The sequence below is a fragment of the Procambarus clarkii genome, chromosome 81 (genome assembly GCF_040958095.1).
Source record: "Procambarus clarkii isolate CNS0578487 chromosome 81, FALCON_Pclarkii_2.0, whole genome shotgun sequence".
NCBI classification, from domain to species: Eukaryota; Metazoa; Arthropoda; class Malacostraca; order Decapoda; family Cambaridae; genus Procambarus; species Procambarus clarkii.
This window is the reverse complement of record NC_091230.1, coordinates 25,518,316-25,537,533: the sequence shown is the minus strand read 5'-3', so window position 1 is coordinate 25,537,533 and position 19,218 is coordinate 25,518,316. Positions and strand designations below refer to the sequence as shown.

General features: G+C 38.3%; 1 protein-coding gene across 4 annotated transcripts; it reads left to right on the top strand.

The window, feature by feature from the left end:
* Positions 1 to 1,928: 1,928 nt before the first annotated feature.
* LOC123773193 (E3 ubiquitin-protein ligase LRSAM1) lies at positions 1,929 to 18,934 on the top strand. 4 transcript variants are annotated; one of them, XM_045766801.2, is made up of 3 exons: positions 1,929 to 2,215; positions 6,439 to 8,153; positions 8,559 to 18,934. In XM_045766801.2, exons 2-3 carry the CDS (start codon positions 6,588 to 6,590, stop codon positions 9,348 to 9,350), a joined length of 2,358 nt encoding a protein of 785 aa, XP_045622757.1. In that variant the 5' UTR covers positions 1,929 to 2,215; positions 6,439 to 6,587; the 3' UTR covers positions 9,351 to 18,934. The 4 variants fall into 4 exon arrangements, with proteins under 4 accessions (XP_045622757.1, XP_045622759.1, XP_045622756.1 ...); XM_045766803.2 differs by lacking the exon at positions 1,929 to 2,215 and adding an exon at positions 2,222 to 2,423; XM_045766800.2 differs by lacking the exon at positions 1,929 to 2,215 and adding an exon at positions 2,573 to 2,682.
* The last annotated feature ends 284 nt before the right edge of the window (positions 18,935 to 19,218 follow it).

Genomic DNA, 19,218 nt, shown 5'->3' with positions numbered 1-19,218 from the left:
TTACACAGATTTCGCAAAAGCTTTTGATAAATGTGACCATGGTGTTATTGCACATAAAATGCGTTCAAAAAGAATTACCGGAAAAATAGGCAGATGGATCTACAATTTCCTGACCAACAGAACCCAATGTGTAATAGTCAACAAAATAAAATCCAGCCCATCAACCGTGAAGAGCTCAGTCCCCCAGGGTACTGTGCTTGCTCCAGTACTTTTTCTCATCCTCATATCGGACATAGACAAGAACACAACCTATAGCACTGTATCATCCTTTGCAGATGACACTAGGATCTTCATGAGAGTAGGCAACATAGAGGACACGGCAAACCTCCAGTCAGATGTAGATCAGGTCTTTCTATGGGCTACAGAAAATAATATGGTGTTTAACGAAGATAAGTTCCAGCTCATGCGCTATGGAAAAAAGGAAAATATAAAAACGGAAACCACGTACAAAACTCAGGCAAATCATAACATAGAACGTAAAGGCAATGTAAAGGATCTGGGTGTACTCATGTCGGAAGACCTTACCTTTAAAGAACACAATAAAGTATCCGTCACAACTGCAAAAAAAATGACAGGTTGGATAACAAGAACTTTTCACACTAGAGATGCTATACCGATGATGACACTTTTAAAAACGATTGTGCTCTCTAGAGTGGAGTACTGCTGCACAATGACAGCCCCTTTCAAAGCTGGAGAAATTGCTGACCTGGAGAGCGTGCAGAGATCCTTTACGACCAGAATCCACTCAGTAAAACACCTAAACTATTGGGACCGATTAAAGAGCCTAAATCTGTACTCCCTTGAGCGCAGGCGGGAGAGATACATAATAATTTACACGTGGAAAATATTAGAGGGGCTGGTCCCAAACCTGCACACAGAAATAACATCACATGAGACCAGAAGACATGGCAGGATGTGCAGAATAACCCCGTTGAAAAGCGGAGGTGCAACAGGTACTCTGAGAGAGAACTCTATCAACATCAGAGGCCCGAGACTGTTCAACACGCTTCCGCTACACATAAGGGGCATAACTGGCAATCCCCTCACAGTGTTCAAGAGAGAACTGGATAAGCACCTCCAAAGGATACCTGATCAATCAGGCTGTGACTCATACGTCAGGCTGCGAGCAGCTGCGTCCAACAGCCTGGTTGATCAGTCCAGCAACCAGGAGGCCTGGTCGACGACCGGGCCGCGGGGACGCTAAGCCCCGGAAGCACCTCAAGGTAAGGTAAGGTAAGGTAACCCGCAGCCCAAGTGACACCCCCGGAGCCCGACCAGTTATTTAACCGGAGCTCGACCAATTGTGTAACCGGAGCCCGACCAGTTGTATCACCGCAAGCCTAGCATGCACGAACCAAACAACCTCTGAAGCACAACCCAAAGCCTGACAATGCACAACCCGAAGCCCAATTGACACCCCCATAGCCCGAACAGTTATGTAACCAGAGCCCAACCAGTTGTGTAACTGGACCCCAACCAGTTGTGTAACCGAAGCCCGACCAGTTGTGTAACTGGACCCCGACCAGTTGTGTAACCACAAACCTAGCATGCACGAACCAAACAACCTCTGAAGCACAACCATGAACAAACCGACTTGGGAAGAGGGGCCACGCCGTCTCCGTCCCGGTTTATATAACCTCGGGTCAATGCGCGCGCAGCTTGGGGCGGTTAAAGTCAGCTTCCAGACATACGTTCTCTTCCACTCAGAAAACCCACCGTTTTTGGGAAAAACAGTGTTCTTATTAACGCCACCGTGATCGCATGGCGATATATGCGCCAGGCGTCTCAAACATCCAGGCAGTTGAATTAATGTGGCTTACGGCTAAACGTAATCCGCAATGGAGAAGGAAGGAAGGAATTATCAGGACAAAGCGCCAAGCCATGATGACTATATAGTACTGGGAAGGGGTCAGGATAAGGATTTAGGATGGGACGGAGGGAAGGAATGGTGCACAACCACTTGGACGGTCGGGTGATTGAACGCTGATCTGCATGAAGCGAGACCGTCGCTCTACCGTCCAGCTCAAGTGATTGGAGTCCGCAATGGAGAGCAAAAACAAAACGTTCACTGGCGACCCCTTAGGCTGAGAACCCGTCAGGCGGTGACACAGCCTCAACGTTGATCCAGGAATCCGTCAGTCACGATAGTTAGACGACTCTTGACCAGTCTTGACCTGACCTTGCATAGTTACCGGAACACGTATAAGCTTGACAGGTATGTTGTCTCCGACGAGCGTAAAACTACACGAGTATATAGTTAACCAGTGTTTCAAAGTTTTCCGCAAAAGGCTATTGATCATGGGAGCGGGTCCGTAGTGCGCCTGGGCCCCCTTACAGTTGACGGAGACTGCTGCCTTCTACACCCACCACGCCCACCCCGCCCACTGCCCCCGCCCACACGCCCACACACCCGCCCACACCAGGTAAGATGATGGATGCTGTGGGTTAGGGAGGGTGTAAGGGTACGGGGGAAGCGTGTAAAAAAGTGAGCTAGGAGTGTGTAAGTGGTAACGCGAGTGAAGGGCCCGGTAGTGGGGGGGGGGGGGTGATGAATGACCTGTGGGGGCACTGACCCCCCCTGGCCCCCCCCCCCCCACCACACGTTATCACCACCTCCACCACCTTAGGTGCCTCAAACTGGTTCCTCAGAAGCGAATACATCCGGAATTTCAGTGTTAAGCTGTGCGCTGCTTGCTTGTTTGTTGTTGTTGTTGGTAGTAAAGCTTAGGGAGGAGTGCCAGGCCTGGTCGTGGGGCTGGGACGGCCTTACCTCACCCTAGTGTGGTAGGCTAAACTCCCATTATCACTGACAGTAACTTGCTTAGCTAAATGAACTGTGGGTTTCAGTCCCTGAGCCCATTATGTGCCTCTGTAACCCTTTCCACTACCGTCCACAAGATGGGTATGGGGTGCATAATAAATGAACTAAACTAAGTGACAGTACCAGAGAAATGATAATCACAAACTAGAATTTAACATTTCTGCTCTTGCGAGGCAGAACCACTTGTGGAATGTATAGTGTAATGATCGTGTGTACTATGAGCTGGTCTATCTGGTCCTTCAGTGATTAGGACCACGTACTGAAGAACTATATACTGACATATAACAAACTCCTGTCCTATCTTTAGATTTCTTCAAGTCAATTTAATAAGAGTAGCGGTTGTGCATTTAATTCTCTAAATGAAAGGGCATGGTGTTTCTTTTATTTATTATGCTTTACCTGGATTTACCCGAGAGTCACTAATACTAGTGGCCTCAATGAGGACAGGAAGCCTTGTTGAAGGTCCCCCCCCATTTGTCTTATTAGTTTTTCCAACTGTACTTTAAAAGTTAGCAGAGTTTTGGCATTTGCGGCTTTGGTGGGTAGGCAGTTCCATGGGTTAAAAACCCTGTGAGTGAAAAAGCATCTCCTGTTCTCAGTCCTACACTGGCTTGAGTTTTAAACCGTTTCTCCCTGTTTGTGTTACACCTGACCTTTTGAAGAAATTTTCCAGGTCAACATCCTCCAGATTGTTCAGTATTTTAAACGTTTCTATGAAATCCCGAAAAATCCCGATTTATGCCCGAAACGCTTTGCGTAATAGTGGCTTTAGGCATTGTATGTACTAGCTCTACCTATAAGTCAACCAATCTTTGTAAAAATTTATTGTATGTATGTACCTTACCTAAATAAACATTTTATTTTATTTTAAAATCCACCATGTCATGCCTGGTTTGTGTTGTTGTTAGCCCTGTGGTCCTCAACCATTCCCGATATGTGAGTTGACCGGTTTAATGCTTAAAGCATTATATAGTATAACATTTAAATGTCGTGTGAAAATATACCTGAATTTACCTGAGGGCCACCATATTTCTAGTGGCCCTGCCGAGAACAGGAAGATGTACATGTTAGAAAAGTAACTTTTGATGAAACACTTGTTTCAATTCAATAAACAATTGAAACAATTGTTTAAATACTTCAATTAAGAGAACCCAAACACTGCTGAATTCAGGTTAATTCGTATACTAGATCATAACCCACAATATGATGGAATATATATATTTATTATTACATTTTCAAAGACTAATTTACCATGCTTTTGCAAAGATTTATATTCTTTGGATATACTGTATATAAAATATCCAAAGATAATATAATCCTTATTATTATATATACACCCTGTATAATAATTATATATATATAAAATTTTGTTGTATGTGTACTGTATATGTTGTACTTAATAGGCAGTGATTTTCATTATTTAAAAAAAATCCAATTGGTTTATTTGAATTATTATTTTTATTATACAGTATTAAGAACATGAATTACTAACTTAGTTATGTTAGTTTAGGTTAGGTTAGAGCTCGGTTATCCTAAGCTCATTGAACCATATATTTAGGTTATCACATCTGGGTAATTTCAGTATCTGGAAATACTTTGCCATATCCTGATATAAATCAAGATAACAGAGATTTAGCCAGATAACACAGGCTGGCATAATCTTAATAACCCAGGAAATCTGGTCAATAAAAAGAAACTACAGAAGAAAACATTCATGTAGACATAAAGAAAGGTCCAAAATCATTCTATGCCAATATAGGATGTACAGTACTATAAAACCAAAACAAAGGACTCTGTTGGACCCTAAAAGGATGAGGCTAACCAAGTTATAATAGATGATGAAAAGAGTAGCAGATACTTGGAATGAATACTTTACATCGGTGTGCAGATAAGTCATAATAACGTGGCTGAAAAATGTTGACCAAACCACACCAGAAATTGAAGACACGACGACATTTTGGTCCGTCCTGGACCATTATCAAGTCGATTGTGATGATACGAGGGAGGCATGGGCATTAAATAAGGTAAGAGAGAGGTGAGACGGAAATGTTAAGAGGAAGATAAGAGCAAGGCAAAAGTTATGGAGGGAAGGTGTAATAATAAGAGTAAGAATGGGACTGTAAGGTTAATGTTCACATCGGTGTTCACTTTACATCAGTGTTCACATTAGAAAGATTAGATGATATCCCATTACCCACTTAAATGTTTGTTGGAGTTGAAGAGAATGAATATACCCATAACGTGTGACACAATTGGGAAGAGCATTGACAAATTAAGACTCAAAAGCCTCAGGTGTGGATGGAATTCAATCCAAAGTCACAAAGGAAATAGCAGATGCACTGTGCCTACCACTGAAATTCCATATCAGAAAATCTCTGAACCAAGGAATAGTTCTCGATTGAAAATACGGTATGCAAATGTGGTATTTGCATATTTAATTAAAAAAAAAAGGCAAAAAGAGCTTGGCAGAAAACTACTGAATTCCAGTAAGCTAAATCTTTGGGTAATCCGAATAAATTAAAGTTCGAGTTTTTACCTGCTCTACTCAAAAATTAGTAATACCGAGATTTCTGGTGAACAAAAACCCAAATAAATTTAAATTTGTTCATTTTGGACTTTCAAAAAAATTTGGCTAACTCGAATGACCCAGCCTGTCCTAAGATTTGTCAAGAAACTTTCGTGCTAAAATACCCTCTCCTAACCTATAAGAAGACTTAAAATAGAAAAAGGGACAGTACCCTGTATGTCAATTTTAGGCACCACTACTATTTTCTAGTACCATATGACAAATTTTTGTCCTTGGAGTATGCATCAAAATGCGACTCTTTATTAGGAGGGAGAGTTGAATGTCCCGCCAACTCGAATGGGGGTGGGCCGCATATATTATTCAGATTATCGAGCTTAGGCAGTACAGTATAGTACTTTCATAGTTTTTTTTTTCATGCAATTTCTCCGTCTGAATCCAATTTCTCACTGACTTCAGCTGTCACCCATGTTCATTAGCTCATTCCTTGAGAACCATAGACTGTTAAGTTCTGAAATCAATATGCAAAATTAAGTGTTGGCCATTAGTTTGTGGTATTTTTAATTGATTTGGAGATACCTGGAACTGTATTTGATTTTGTTAGCCAGATGCCAGTTGTGGTACAGTACAGTACACAACTATAATAACAATGTGGTAGTTATGTACTGTACTGTATGCTGTACAAGTTGTGTACTTGTGGTATAGTACACAGTTTGTCTACAATGTGGCCAAATCACTTATTACCCTTAATGAACCTTTTGTTCTAACAGTTTCATATTTGATATGTCATATTTAAGTTAGTTTTGGAGCACAGTATATCTTTGAAAAGTTCCTGCAATATATATATTTTTTAATTTTTTTGGTCACTGTATTGGTGCAGGCAGAATTTTTTTGAGGGGCACCAGTAGTCAAATACCAGTGACTTTTCTTTTGACAAGTCTGACAATTTTGAAATACTGAACTGCCCTATATTTGTAAATGGTAAAACTCCAGTGTTCGTGTTGTACTATGCTCCAGTTGGAATACTGTATCTGTATTATAACCTAATAATTATGAGTGTACTTTATTAAATGTTAGATTTCTCCCCCCACAGGAATTGATAGCAAAAAAAGTAAATAGCCAGCAGAATTTACAAATTTTACCTGTAGTGAGATTATCTTTAACCATGATTTGCTCGTAAATTATTGAGGTGATGACGGCCATCAGAGTTACTGTAACAGTAGGGGAGAAAGTGATGTCAGAATGCCATTTGGGTGCTTGTTTAAGAAGGAAAATCCTTCCACCATGAGTGACAAAGATAGGCGGGCCAAGTTGGGCCTGAAGGTGGTGATGGCCCAACAAAATCCTGAGCCTGTGTATGACCTCAGCGACTGTGCCATGCTTGAACTTCCACCAGACACTTTTGTAATGTGTAGATTGTTGCAAAAAACAGTCCTCCTGTTACAAGATAATTCATTAACATCATTTGAAAAAGGAGGCAAACTTCATGAATTAGAAGGATTAGAAGTCTTAGATCTAACTAATAATAAATTTGCTCATCTCCCCGATTCTGTCAATAAGCTTAAGAACCTCAGAATATTAAAGCTCGGTAACAATAAACTTAAAACTTTGCCCGTGTCAATAAGTGAACTAACCAAGTTAAAAGAGCTCTATTTATCCTCAAATAAATTGTCCAAAGTGCCTGTATGCATCTGTGCCTTGCCCACATTGCAAGTGTTATCCCTTATTGGGAATAACATCTCTGTATTGCCAAAGGAGTTTTGTAAGTTACAAAAAAGTCTTCATAAACTAGAGATTGACACAGACAAGCTACAGTCTCCACCAGCTGCAGTGGTGGCAGAAGGTACAGAAGCAATTATGCGTTATCTTTGTGAGGAACATGGAATTGCATATGAAGGAATTTGTGAGGCAAAAGATGATCTTACCGAGTGTGCCTCTCCACACGCCTATTCAAGAATGGAGTCATCTGCAGGTGATCAGGCATTACGTAACTACATGTGTAGAAAAGATGAAAAAGTTAAAGCCCAGTTGGCTGCAGAGGAAGAATTTCAAGCAAAAGAGCAGCAGCAGCTTGCTCATATGTTACAGGATATGAGTAATAATAAACAACATCTTTTAGCGGGAATCTTCGAAACTCCTGTAGAAGCTATGGAATATGAGAGAAAGAAACTTAAAGCAATGCAGGAACAGTACAATATAGAAGAAAACGTTCGAGCTGAACAAGCAGAACAGCTGGAAAAATATCTAGCATCATCAAATAACAAAGAATCTTTAATCTATGACATAACTACCCAACAAGCTAATATGGACCTAGAGATGGAAGGCTTGGTGACAGCTAAGGAAAAGGACCGACAAAGTTTATTAAAAGATTTGGCAACCACAGAGCAAGAGACTGCTGCAGCTGTTCAGGAACTTGTTAATTCTACAGCTTCTAGAAGAAGTGATGAGTTCCTATGCTTGCTTCAAGATCAAGAGACAGAAATGCAATCTTTACTCTCGGGTATTGTGGAAGCAGCCTCTGAATTACGGCATTCAGAAGTAGTTGCAGCCATGAAGGCTGTGCTGGTAGAAGAGGCAGCTGCAGAACAAAGGCGACTGGCAGTGCAAGAGGAGCAGGGGGCTCGAGTTTGTGCTCTACTAGAGGAGGCCGATCTGGTTGACTCTCATCTCAAAGGCGTACTGACATCCCGCTTAGCTGATCAAGAGGAATGGGCTTCAACTTTACTTAAGGATGAAGAGTGTCAAGCCGCTGCTTTTAGACTACTGCTACTCAAATCAGACCTTCAGCGAAATAATATTCTCAGACAGGTAAGGAGCAGACTCGTATTTTGTTTATGTATCCTTACTAAGATAATGTTAAGTAGTAAAATACATAAAGTTCATGGAGCCAGAGAATATTGATTCAGATTAGCAGAAAAACCCTGCAAGAGGATTGCCCAAAGTATTTTTCTTTTAAATAGAGTTGTAGAATTGTTTGGGACTTCTGTGCAATTGATATGAGGTATGAGTGAATGGGACGCATAAGGAACATTTTATAAAGTAACTTATAAATTAGATAAAATAAGTTTTAATTTGAGATTTTGCAATTTTATATACAATACTGTTTAGTTATTTTTATATTTCAGCATTTAATTTTTATATACCCTTGACATTTTTATGTATAGGTATTTGAATTTTTATTGCATAATTATACAAGGCACTTATGGATTACAGATTGGCCAGATTGAATACGAGTTATATCGCCTCTCTTCAATGGAAGTGCGGAAAAGGAAGCATGGCATTAAGTATGGGTCAAGTACAATGTTAGAACAACGTGCTACCTTAGTTGATTTATTAAAATCGCTCTTGATGGAGAAGAGTGAGCGTGAAGCTCAGTTGATGGCATGGATTGCTCAGCTTGAAGAATCTCGAACTTCAGATGTGGCAGAAGAAGAATTTTGGCTAGTCCAATATCAGCGATTGCTGTCTATGAAACCTGCTGGATTGGCTGAAGCTGAAGCCCAACTAGAACCTAAAGTACGGGAAATTCTTTCTGCTGCTAATGCTATGGATTTGTCACCAGTGTTTGCACAATATTCAGTTACTTTCTCAGCTCTGATGGATATGACAGAGGAGGATGCATCAGGAATGGGTATTGGACCAGCAACCTATCGCAGTTTACAGCGTGCTTTGCAAAATCATTTAGCTGCCTCAAAGTTAGAAAACCAAACACCTTCTGCTCCAGTAGAGGAAGACTTGCCTTTTGCTCCCTCAGCCCCCGAGATGGCTGACGAGAAAGAAGCACCAAGTGCCCCAGTTGAGGAAGGTGGAGAGACGGCGGCAACTGCTCCGCCAGTTGAAGGACAGTTTGTTGAAGCAGAGTGTGTGATATGCTTAAATTCAATATGTGAGGTTGTATTTTTACCGTGTGGTCATGTTTGTGCTTGTGCCAAGTGCTGCACTCCACTTCTAATATGTCCTATGTGCAGGTCTCCTATAATCAATAAGATTCTACTTACCTATTAATTGTGCTCATATCTTTATGAAGTTAAGTCATTATTAAATATCATATAGTTATTCTTTAATAATGTACTGTATATATCAGATTTTTGGTGTGTGCAACAGGTGAGGATTGAGTTTTGTTATAAGACACGGTTTTCTATGCCAAATGTTTTAAAGTTGAAGTTAATGTGTTTATTGACCTCGGTTGGATTTAAAAATCTTTTCCCCATTGCTTTAACACGATTGTTATTCTTTATGCTGTATTTCTTGTAATGTTATTTCTTTATACTGTAGTCAAGGTTGTTTACTAGGAACTAATGATAGTTGTAATAGGTTATATGAATTTAGCTTTCATAAACGATCTAAAGTCCAGCAGAATTTTGTATTCTCGGCTCTGGAATTACTACTACTGTACTGTACAATATACTTAACGTATTTTGAATGCAACATTCTATTCTTGTGAGAGTAAGTGAACCAAGTGCAACTCTTGCGTGTTTGGAAAGATAACATTTATTAACTAATTTGTATCTTTGTCCGCTTTATTACTTAACAAAATAATAGGTAAATGTGTTTGTCATGAATAGCCTAATGGTAAAAAGTAAGAGGTCTGATCTTTGAGAGAGCCCCTATACCAGCCATGGTTTAAGGAGATTCACAAGGGCTCTTGAGACTCTCCCATGCCTATCTGGAGCCATGACCAGAATCTGGTTGTCAGTGAGAGCTTGGGGATCAATAATAGTCAAAATTGATGAAAAACCCATTGGAATGTATAAACAACAAAACAACTGCAAAATATTGGTATCCAAAGTGAATGAAGCAAATTATCGTTGTCACGGTGCAAATTTCTTAACCATGATGTGCTTAATCTCCACCAAATTGAGTGGCAAGGAAACCTGGAATTACAGCTAGCCTTTCTCCCTCTTACTCGCCTGGTTACAGCAGAAGGGGGGTATTGATCCTTTTGAGAAAGCCCATCCTCTGTTTTATGCTTAAGCAAACCAAGTTGTGTTGATTCTCTGTGGAACTGCCATTCTGCCAAGCACTTTTGCTTTGTCATTTTCTTTTCTCTTTCATGATTGATTAGTGTTACCTACAGTATGTGCTCTAGCTTTAATTTTGCTCAAACTGCAGACAAGAGTCCCCTTCCTTGGTAGTCAGTTTGTGTTTCCCTTGTCCCAGTAGTGATGTTTGCTGAGGGATTTGGGTTCATCGTCTGTTAGTTGACTTCTCTTGAGTTATATTCCTTCTGGGTAGCACACTGCTTTTCTCCTCTACAAGGCCTGTTGATATTGGAACATGTAGTAGTTAGCTGTCTGCTAGTGTTCGATTGTGCCTGCCCATGTTCTTTTAGGTGTTGAGGATGGGCACTTTTGCTGTGTTCTTGGGTCAATTGGGTGATTCTTCTTGTACTCGCCTAGTTGTGCTTGTGGGGTTTGAGCTCTGGCTCTTTGGTCCCGCCTCTCAACTGTCAATCAACTGGTGTACAGATTCCTGAGCCTACTGGGCTCTATCATATCTACATTTGAAACTGTGTAAGGAGTCAGCCTCCACCACATCATTTCCTAGTGCATTCCATCTGTTAACTACTCTGACACTGAAAATGTTCTTTTTAACATCCCTGTGGCTCATTTGGGTACTCAGTTTCCACCTGTGTCCCCTTATTCGCATACCACCCGTGTTAAATAGTTTATCCTTTTCAACCCTGTCATTTCATATGGGGATTTTGTAGGTAGTGATCATGTCTTCCCTTACTCTTCTGTCACCTTGACAGAAGATGCCTGCCAGCCTTTCCATGGCTGCCTATGCCTCTTTCCCTCTGGGTGTTCACAATCTGGTTTTGTTTAGCCGAGATGCTTCCCTGGCATGTCTTTGTGCTTGTGTGGTGGTCAGGGTGACTGGTTTCTCATCACTCGATCTGGTTGTTCGGCTTCCAAGTCAGTTTGTTCCTGATTCTGCAGTTTAACAGTTGCCACAATCTTGCCACCTATTGATGCAGGGCCACTCTCCTCCCATCTTGGTGATGGGCTGCTGCATGCCTGTTCTCTTGTGGGAGTTGCAGTAGGTTTGTGCCCTATGATAGAAGCTGTTAGCCCTTACCTTTGTGGAAGTGGCACTTAGCCTCTGATATGTGTCGGTGACTTTGAGTCCATCTCTCTTTTCATATTGGCCCTAGCATTTTTTAGGTTCTGTGATTTCCTAGTGTGTCTTTACCTCACTTTCCAGGTGTGGCAGTCTCTGCTGCCAAAGTGAATCCTTGCTTTTAATTTTGGGTGTTCATTGAGGGGCCACCTCTGCTGGCTGTTCCCTGGGCTGAGATTCTTGCATTTTTAGCTAGTCCCAGTCATCAGGGGTGGTGTACTGTTCTTTTTGGCAGGGGTCTTGGGCTTCTGCCTCTGACCTTGGTCCCTCGTCTGTTGTTTCCAGCTGGGCCTTCAGGTAAGTAAGGGTGGATCTTGGAGGCCTAGTGCATCTTCATGAGGTATGGCTGGACAAGTGCTTAGTTCAAGGTGATAATGAGGGCCCACCAGAAAAGCATGTTTTATTACATTAAATGCTCAATATTTTTGCTGGAATTGTATTGTATGCACTAATTTTTGTCAAGTTCTGTCATTAAAGCAATGACTAACCGTAACTGACAATGTTAAAATATAAAAGCTCAATCGAGTTTGCATTTTATATTTTTTTACAGTGTTCCTTATACAGTGCAGTATGTAGATTTATGTACAATATATTATAATAAATGTGACCAAGGAAGTACTGTACTTAAAAATTAGTTGACCTTGATTGCCCATGGAAACACATGAGATCTTTTTATTTAACTGTTAGTAATGTTTTTACCACTGTCATGGGGCAAATCATTAGAAGGCTGACAAAACATCAGACATTTTTACAACCATCATGTATTTCTTCACATATACTTATATTATTTTTGTTGTTGCTTGTTTTTACTTTCCCATTATAATGGGCAGTATATGCATACTAAAGTGAATTTTAGTCTATGTATTTTTTGTAACCACTGTCTGCTATTTGCTTATATGAACAATGCATGAACATGTATGCATAGGTTGTATGTATAATGTTAGATGAAAAAAACACAAGGGTACACATGAACATGACAAAGGTAATATAATTCAAATAATGGATAGTGATAAACTATCAAATGATCTTGTAAAGAGTAAAATAAACATTATGAGAGACTAAAATCACGATGAAAGATAGACACCCATTTTATCAGATTCTAGAACTAATACTAGTCATTTAAATATTTTTCTGATATATAAATCAACTTGTTACAGTCTTTAATGATCTACTTTAAGCATTGCTGTTAATCATTGGATTTTTTAAATGGGTCAGAAATAACAAATTAAACTCTGCCGCTATCTTGTTTGCAAATGAGTAAATGGCAGATACTGCCGAGGAGATTAACTCGGTCAACTTGACGAACCAACTTCAAATTTGCATAAGATAGACCAAGACAAACTGAGCAAATAGAGTAAAAAAAATGCTGTTTATTCATCATCATTTAACCATGACCCATCTTTATAGGGCAAGGAGTCATTAGCTTGGAGAAAAAGGGAAAATTGCACAGTATAGTGAAAGGATATACTGGTAGATATTTAAAAAGAAAACAAGGTTGTTTTTTCTTTTGTAAGAAGAAATTCAGGAAAGATGGTTCCCCTAACACTTCTCTTAACCTTATAATTCGGGGAATACAGCATTGATTGCTTCACATAGTGATAGGCGGTGAAATTGTCAAAATGTAATGTAATTGAAATGAGACAAAATATGAACAGATTGTATAAAGACATGTAAGTGGTGTGGCAAAACCATGAATAAATCAGACAAGGTGAAGGACTAAAAGAGGATCGTAACAGGCAATCCATCGCCTGAAGACCACATAAAAGCGGTAGTATGAGAATCGTTTGTGGTACTACATTGGGAGATCTGAGGATAGCCTTTAAATACATGGATAGAGATACCTGTATGCTTCAGAAATTATTTATTACTAATATAAAATCTAAGTTAGAATGCTGAGTGCAACAGCAGTAAGGCATCTCCACTTAAAAAACAAATGAAAAATGACAGTGGTTCTCACGACTAAAGAGAGAGGCATTATGGAGAGAGTTGTAGTATGCTAGACACTACAACAACTGGAGGACACAACAAAGAGCAGATAGGTAGCCACATACAGATTTGTAAAGGAATATGCCAAAACAAGATTAAGTATCTGGAACTAGACATAAATAAAATAAGAAAACGAAGACAAAATAGAAAAATACAAAAACCAATTTTTTTTTTTAGCATAATTAAGGAGTGGAACAAACTCAAGTTTGTGCTTACCGTACTATCAGTGGCTAGGAGAGAGAGAGATCTAACTTTATATTCCCTACCCTCTAGCCTGGCATGCTAAATACCTTTCTCGACATTCAAAGTTTTGTCATACTTTTTCCTCAAGTTGTGATGGAAGTGACTCTGATAACATCCTCTTTTAGGGCATTCCACTTTTCGACAGTACAGGGTACGAGAATTTCCTTGCATCTTTACGACTTGATTGCATATCAACCTTCAACTTACTTCCCATTGTCCCACTTTCATATTAAATAGGCTGTTCTTGCCTACATTGTCTTCACCTCGGTATATGTATGCATTGTTCACACCTCGCTTGTTTTTTCTTTTCTCTGTGAGGTTAAATTCCCTTAGCCTTTCCTCATAGCCGAGTCCTCTCACTTCTGGTATTAATCAACTTGCAAATTTCTATGCTTTCTCAAGTTTTGTTTTCTGTTTCACACGATGTGGCTTCTGTTAAGTTTACTAATAAGGCTTCCAATTAATAATTTGTGACAAAATATATGAAGATGGGACACTATGAGTTTAGCTCTCTGCTTGTAAGAACAGTTAGGTAACAATGCTTTAGTCTTTCTATAATGCAATGCTGTGTGTGAAAGTCAAGGAGTGATACTCTTATTAATATTACAGTACAATGGGGATTTATATACTGTGTATATACATTTGTTATTGTGAGTGTGACTAATACTACCTGTGCTTTGCAAGTTTAGTAAACATTTTATAAATCCTTTCATATGACTACTGCTACTTTAAAATATATATTTAAGTACAGTACAGTACTGTACAGTGCTGTTATTTAATATATTTATAAGCTAAACCAATTTGTTAATACAGTACTGCACCTACTGTATTGCTCATATAAGGGTTTGCCACTCAAATGAATTGCAAAACAAGACTGTTTTGTAATATCTTAATTAACAAATTGTTATTCTGCTTCTGACAGTTAATCTCGATTATAATATAGAAACGGTTGAACTTAAAACATTGACCAATCTACCAATTACAACAATGCCTAGCATTTAGTATTGCCAATATGCATACAATGTTACAATACTGTGCCTAAAAATTAGACAAGCAACTGACAACTCCAAAAATAAGTATAGAAATTGACAATGTGTTGGTCTGCCTTGGGCTATTGTAAAATAGTAGTCATAAAATCAGACTCCTTTGATGACATTGAGAGTCACTTGTCTTTAAATCAAAATCAAGCTTGAGTACGGTATAACGCATGGTCCCAAAGGTACAGTCTTTATACCATTACTCTCTCATTATCATAAATGACATAGACAGGAATGTAATGCACAGATTCATTTCATCTTTTGCTGACGACATAAAAATATTTATAAAATTTGCCTTGATGGAAGATAGCAAAATTGTAATCATAATGTCAACAAAATTTCCCAACAGGTAAGAAAACAATGACATTCAACAGTAACAAATTTCAGTTATATACTTTTGTACAAGGAAAAAAAAAAAAACTCAAGTGGCATACAGGATACAAGAATCATTTAAATCTCATTGAAAGGAGTAACCAAGCCAAAGATCTCGGAATACTTATGTCAGAAGACCTAATATTTAGAGCATAACAAAGTAAACAGCAACAGCCAGAAAAAAAATAATGGATAATACTCATTACAAGGGATGCCTTATCAGTTATGATACATATCAGCACGTGTTATTTTAAATAGAATATAATGGGACCTCACATTCCCGTTCAAGGCAGGCAAGATTGCAGAGCTAGAAAATATTTGGAAATCCTTTACTAGGCGCATAGAATTGGTGAAACCCTTAACACTTCTGGGACCACCCGAAAGTACTCAAACTGTACTCCTTGGAATAAAGATGAGGGAGATTTTGCTCAAACATGCACACGGAAAATACTCAGGTTCCAAGCCTGTATAATGAAATTACAACATACACCTGTACTTTAGGGAGATGGTAGGAATTGTAAAATAAATCCAGTGTTAAGTCGAGGTGCCATCGACTTCATTAGGGATGGCATTGTTAATACGGAAGGCTTATGACATCAACCTTCTACAAACAAATATAAGAAACATGACTCGAGCAATAGTAGAAGCTTTCAATAAGAAACTTGATTGTTTCTTATTGTCTGCTCAGCAGTGGTATAGCCAGGTTCTAAAGTTGGGGGAAAGCGAGCACAAAAAAAAAAAGTAATTTTAAATTCATTATACATTTTTGGGTTTAAAATGAAAAGAAGGAAAATAGTTTTAATGGAAGTAATTGTTATTTTGTATTTAAAATCAAATAATAAAGTTTTACAGTTAGCTCATTAATCAATATTGTATTTGAAATGAAAACATAATAAAAACATGTATTATCATTTTACGTTTTGAATGTAAAAAGGAAAGCAAAATGAAGCAATATGAAAAATGTATGAAGCAATTACAACAGCTTCTTTTATCTAGGCTTCATTCTTGCAAGTTATCTATTACATAATTTTAATGTAACTCGGTAGCCAACTGTCTTTCAATGAGAGTAGAGCTAACCCAGACACAGTATCCTCACCCATTGTAGAACGAAGGTATGACTTATGTGCTTGAGCTGGCAAAGAGTACTAGTTCTGCAACAGTACTAGTTAGTGATAAGGTTAGAAAATTGTGGTAGAATGTGGCCAGGTTCGGATAAATGGGACACATGTCATTGGCAAACATGAATTGTTGTTGGTTAGTTTCTTAATACAGTACAGTACTTGAATTTGCCCCACTGCTAATGCCCACTATCTCTTGATACATTCTTTTGATAATTATTTACTACATTATATATAATGTTGTATATAATCTTCAATATTTTAATTTTTTAAAGCATCATCCTCCTCTGATTTATCTGCACATATTGTCTGTAGCTTGTACACTATTTCTACTTTCTCAAAACTTTGCACAAAGGATAATTGTCTGCCTTACCACTTAAAAAACAAAAATTATCAGTACAGGTACTGAATATTTATCATTAATATACACAATGGTTGAATGTATAAGCTGGCAAAAAATATTATCTTTTCAATGTCACCTCATTCAGCCATTCAGGAGGTCCGGAGCTAGTGTTGGAAGAATCATTATTGTGATCATTCAATAATATTTGGTGTATGGCTCTTTAGATGATAATTTATTAATGAAAAATTGGTGTTAGAATTCAATCTGATATAAGTTTGGAGCAAGTGATGTGTGTGTAACTATTGAGTACGCCTATGTTAGCCTACATGACAGGTATGGCTGACGCGCGCACACTTGCTAACACCCTCAGATGTTAAAAAGATAATTGTTATTGTGCAGTGGAGAAAAGTGAGCAATGGTGGAATGTTTGGATACCTACTGAGTATTGTAATGAGAATGTGGGCTGCTTGATACTGTAATTTGCTTATATATAAACAAACTCAGGCCAGATTAAGACAATTTTTGTAAATATTCCTATTGTAGCTATTATTTAGATTTAAATATTAAGAGTTTCTGCAACAAGTCAAATAAGAGCACACATTAGGTACTGTATTAGCAAAGCATTACAATATAAACTTAGCTTCATTCATAGTGGTTTATATTCAGAATTAATAATTTTTTGTCCATGTGTTTCTTTGGGGCAGTTTTGAGGGAGATGGTGTGTTATTTACTGCACTTTACATCTGCAAAGAATAAGCCACAATAATGTCACTGAAAAATAAGCAAATAACCCAACTCACACATGAAAATGACAGTGATTAGTTCAGTCCATCTCCCTTATCATTGACCATATGTCGAGCGAGAGACATTGTGCATGACGTACTACTTCGTGGTTACAAGGGAGCTTCAGTGTGGGACTGGAGCATTTGTGTAAAACAGCTTTGCTGATGCTGTATCTAATGGTAAAATTTGGATATAAAATGCAAGTACTGTAATTCTTTGATACAATTTTTTGTATTTTTTGATATACAGTACCAGTACAGTACTTGTTTATATATTGTACGGGACTGCAGTTATTGAAATTATGCTTTACATTTACTCATGCTTTATGCTTATATAGTACCTGAAGTTAGCACTGATCGTTTATTCTAAATTAAAAATAACAAAGATTTAATTTTCAATGCTTATATGAAAATAAATAATAGCCAATATACAATATGGCAAATATTTTTTATTGTATACTATACAGTACATCACAGTATAACTAGGTATGTACTATAATGTATTAGGATAATTAATACCTCTTTTTGATATAGCTTATATAATGATTATAATGTAAAATTCTGTATTTCCTTGTGATTTATCTTCCTGCAAAGACATCTTTTGAAACACATTCCAAATAAGCATTAAAGTAACAATGGAACCTGCTTGAACAGGTAAGTGACCTGGAACTCTTGGGTAATATTTCATACATAACACTTCAAAGCAGGGATGGAAACGGGTCTTAGGAATTAGGTATGCTCTTTCCTCCTGTAAGCATTGGTTGTGCGGAGAATAAAATGTGTTGTGTTTAGGTACGTGGCGAGTTATTCCTGTGTGGGAAAGTTTAGAACACTGGGGGCAAATCCTTAACTGTGGCCTCTGTTTAACCCAACAGTAAAATGGGTACCTGGTTGTTAAATGATTCTTCATGGGGATTGTATTCCAGGGAACATAGGATTAAGGACTTGCCCGGAACACTACATGTACTAGTGGCTGTACAAGAATGTAACAACTCATGTATATATAAATAAATAATAAAAAAAACATGCAGTGATCAACCAATACAATGAAGTACAGTACTTCTCTGTATTTGGAGTTTTTATTATAAAGATGTAAACAGATGACTGAGTAATTTAAAGTACTGTACTGTTTGGCAAACTACAACTTGATGCCTCTTAAGTATAACTAAAGTTATATTAAATTATGCCCCAGAAACTGGGTACACAGTGTGTATCCTCATTTCCATCCTTGCTTAAAGTGTACTTAGCATATGTAGACGATACCTGGAGAGAGTTTCGGAGGTTTTACTCCCCGAGCCCGGCCTGAGGCCAGGCTCGACTTCAGATTTACAGGTATTAATATATGCTTATACAATACAGTTTATACTGTACTAAAATATTTTATTGTATACCTTCACAGATTATTTAAATTATAGCAGTATGGTCAGTAATGGGTATGACTAAATTTGTGTGTATGGTACTGTTACAAGTTGTACAGTATAAATTTTTTATAATGTTATTTATGAAGCATGCTTAGTAACTCTTTATATACTATGAAACATTTCTTTTATTGTTGTTTTGACACCTTTCAAGAAAATGTTAAATTACACACACTGTGTTTTAATCAACCTTTTCCTTAGCAACTAGGATGATTGGTAAATGTCAAATTGCAAATGTATATTTTTATTTCTTAACTGAATACCCCTCAAGATTTTTGGCTTGCAGTGGTAAAGGGGCTCTAGTATGACTTCCTGGGGTCGGTGGGGGTTGCCTCTACTTCACCCCCTTTCAGGGTGTTGAGCCATAGAGGGGTCACCCTTGGAGGCTGGTTGAAGTCCAAGCTGGGCTGAGAGGGAGAGATGTTTTTACACTGTAGGAGAATATACAATGCTG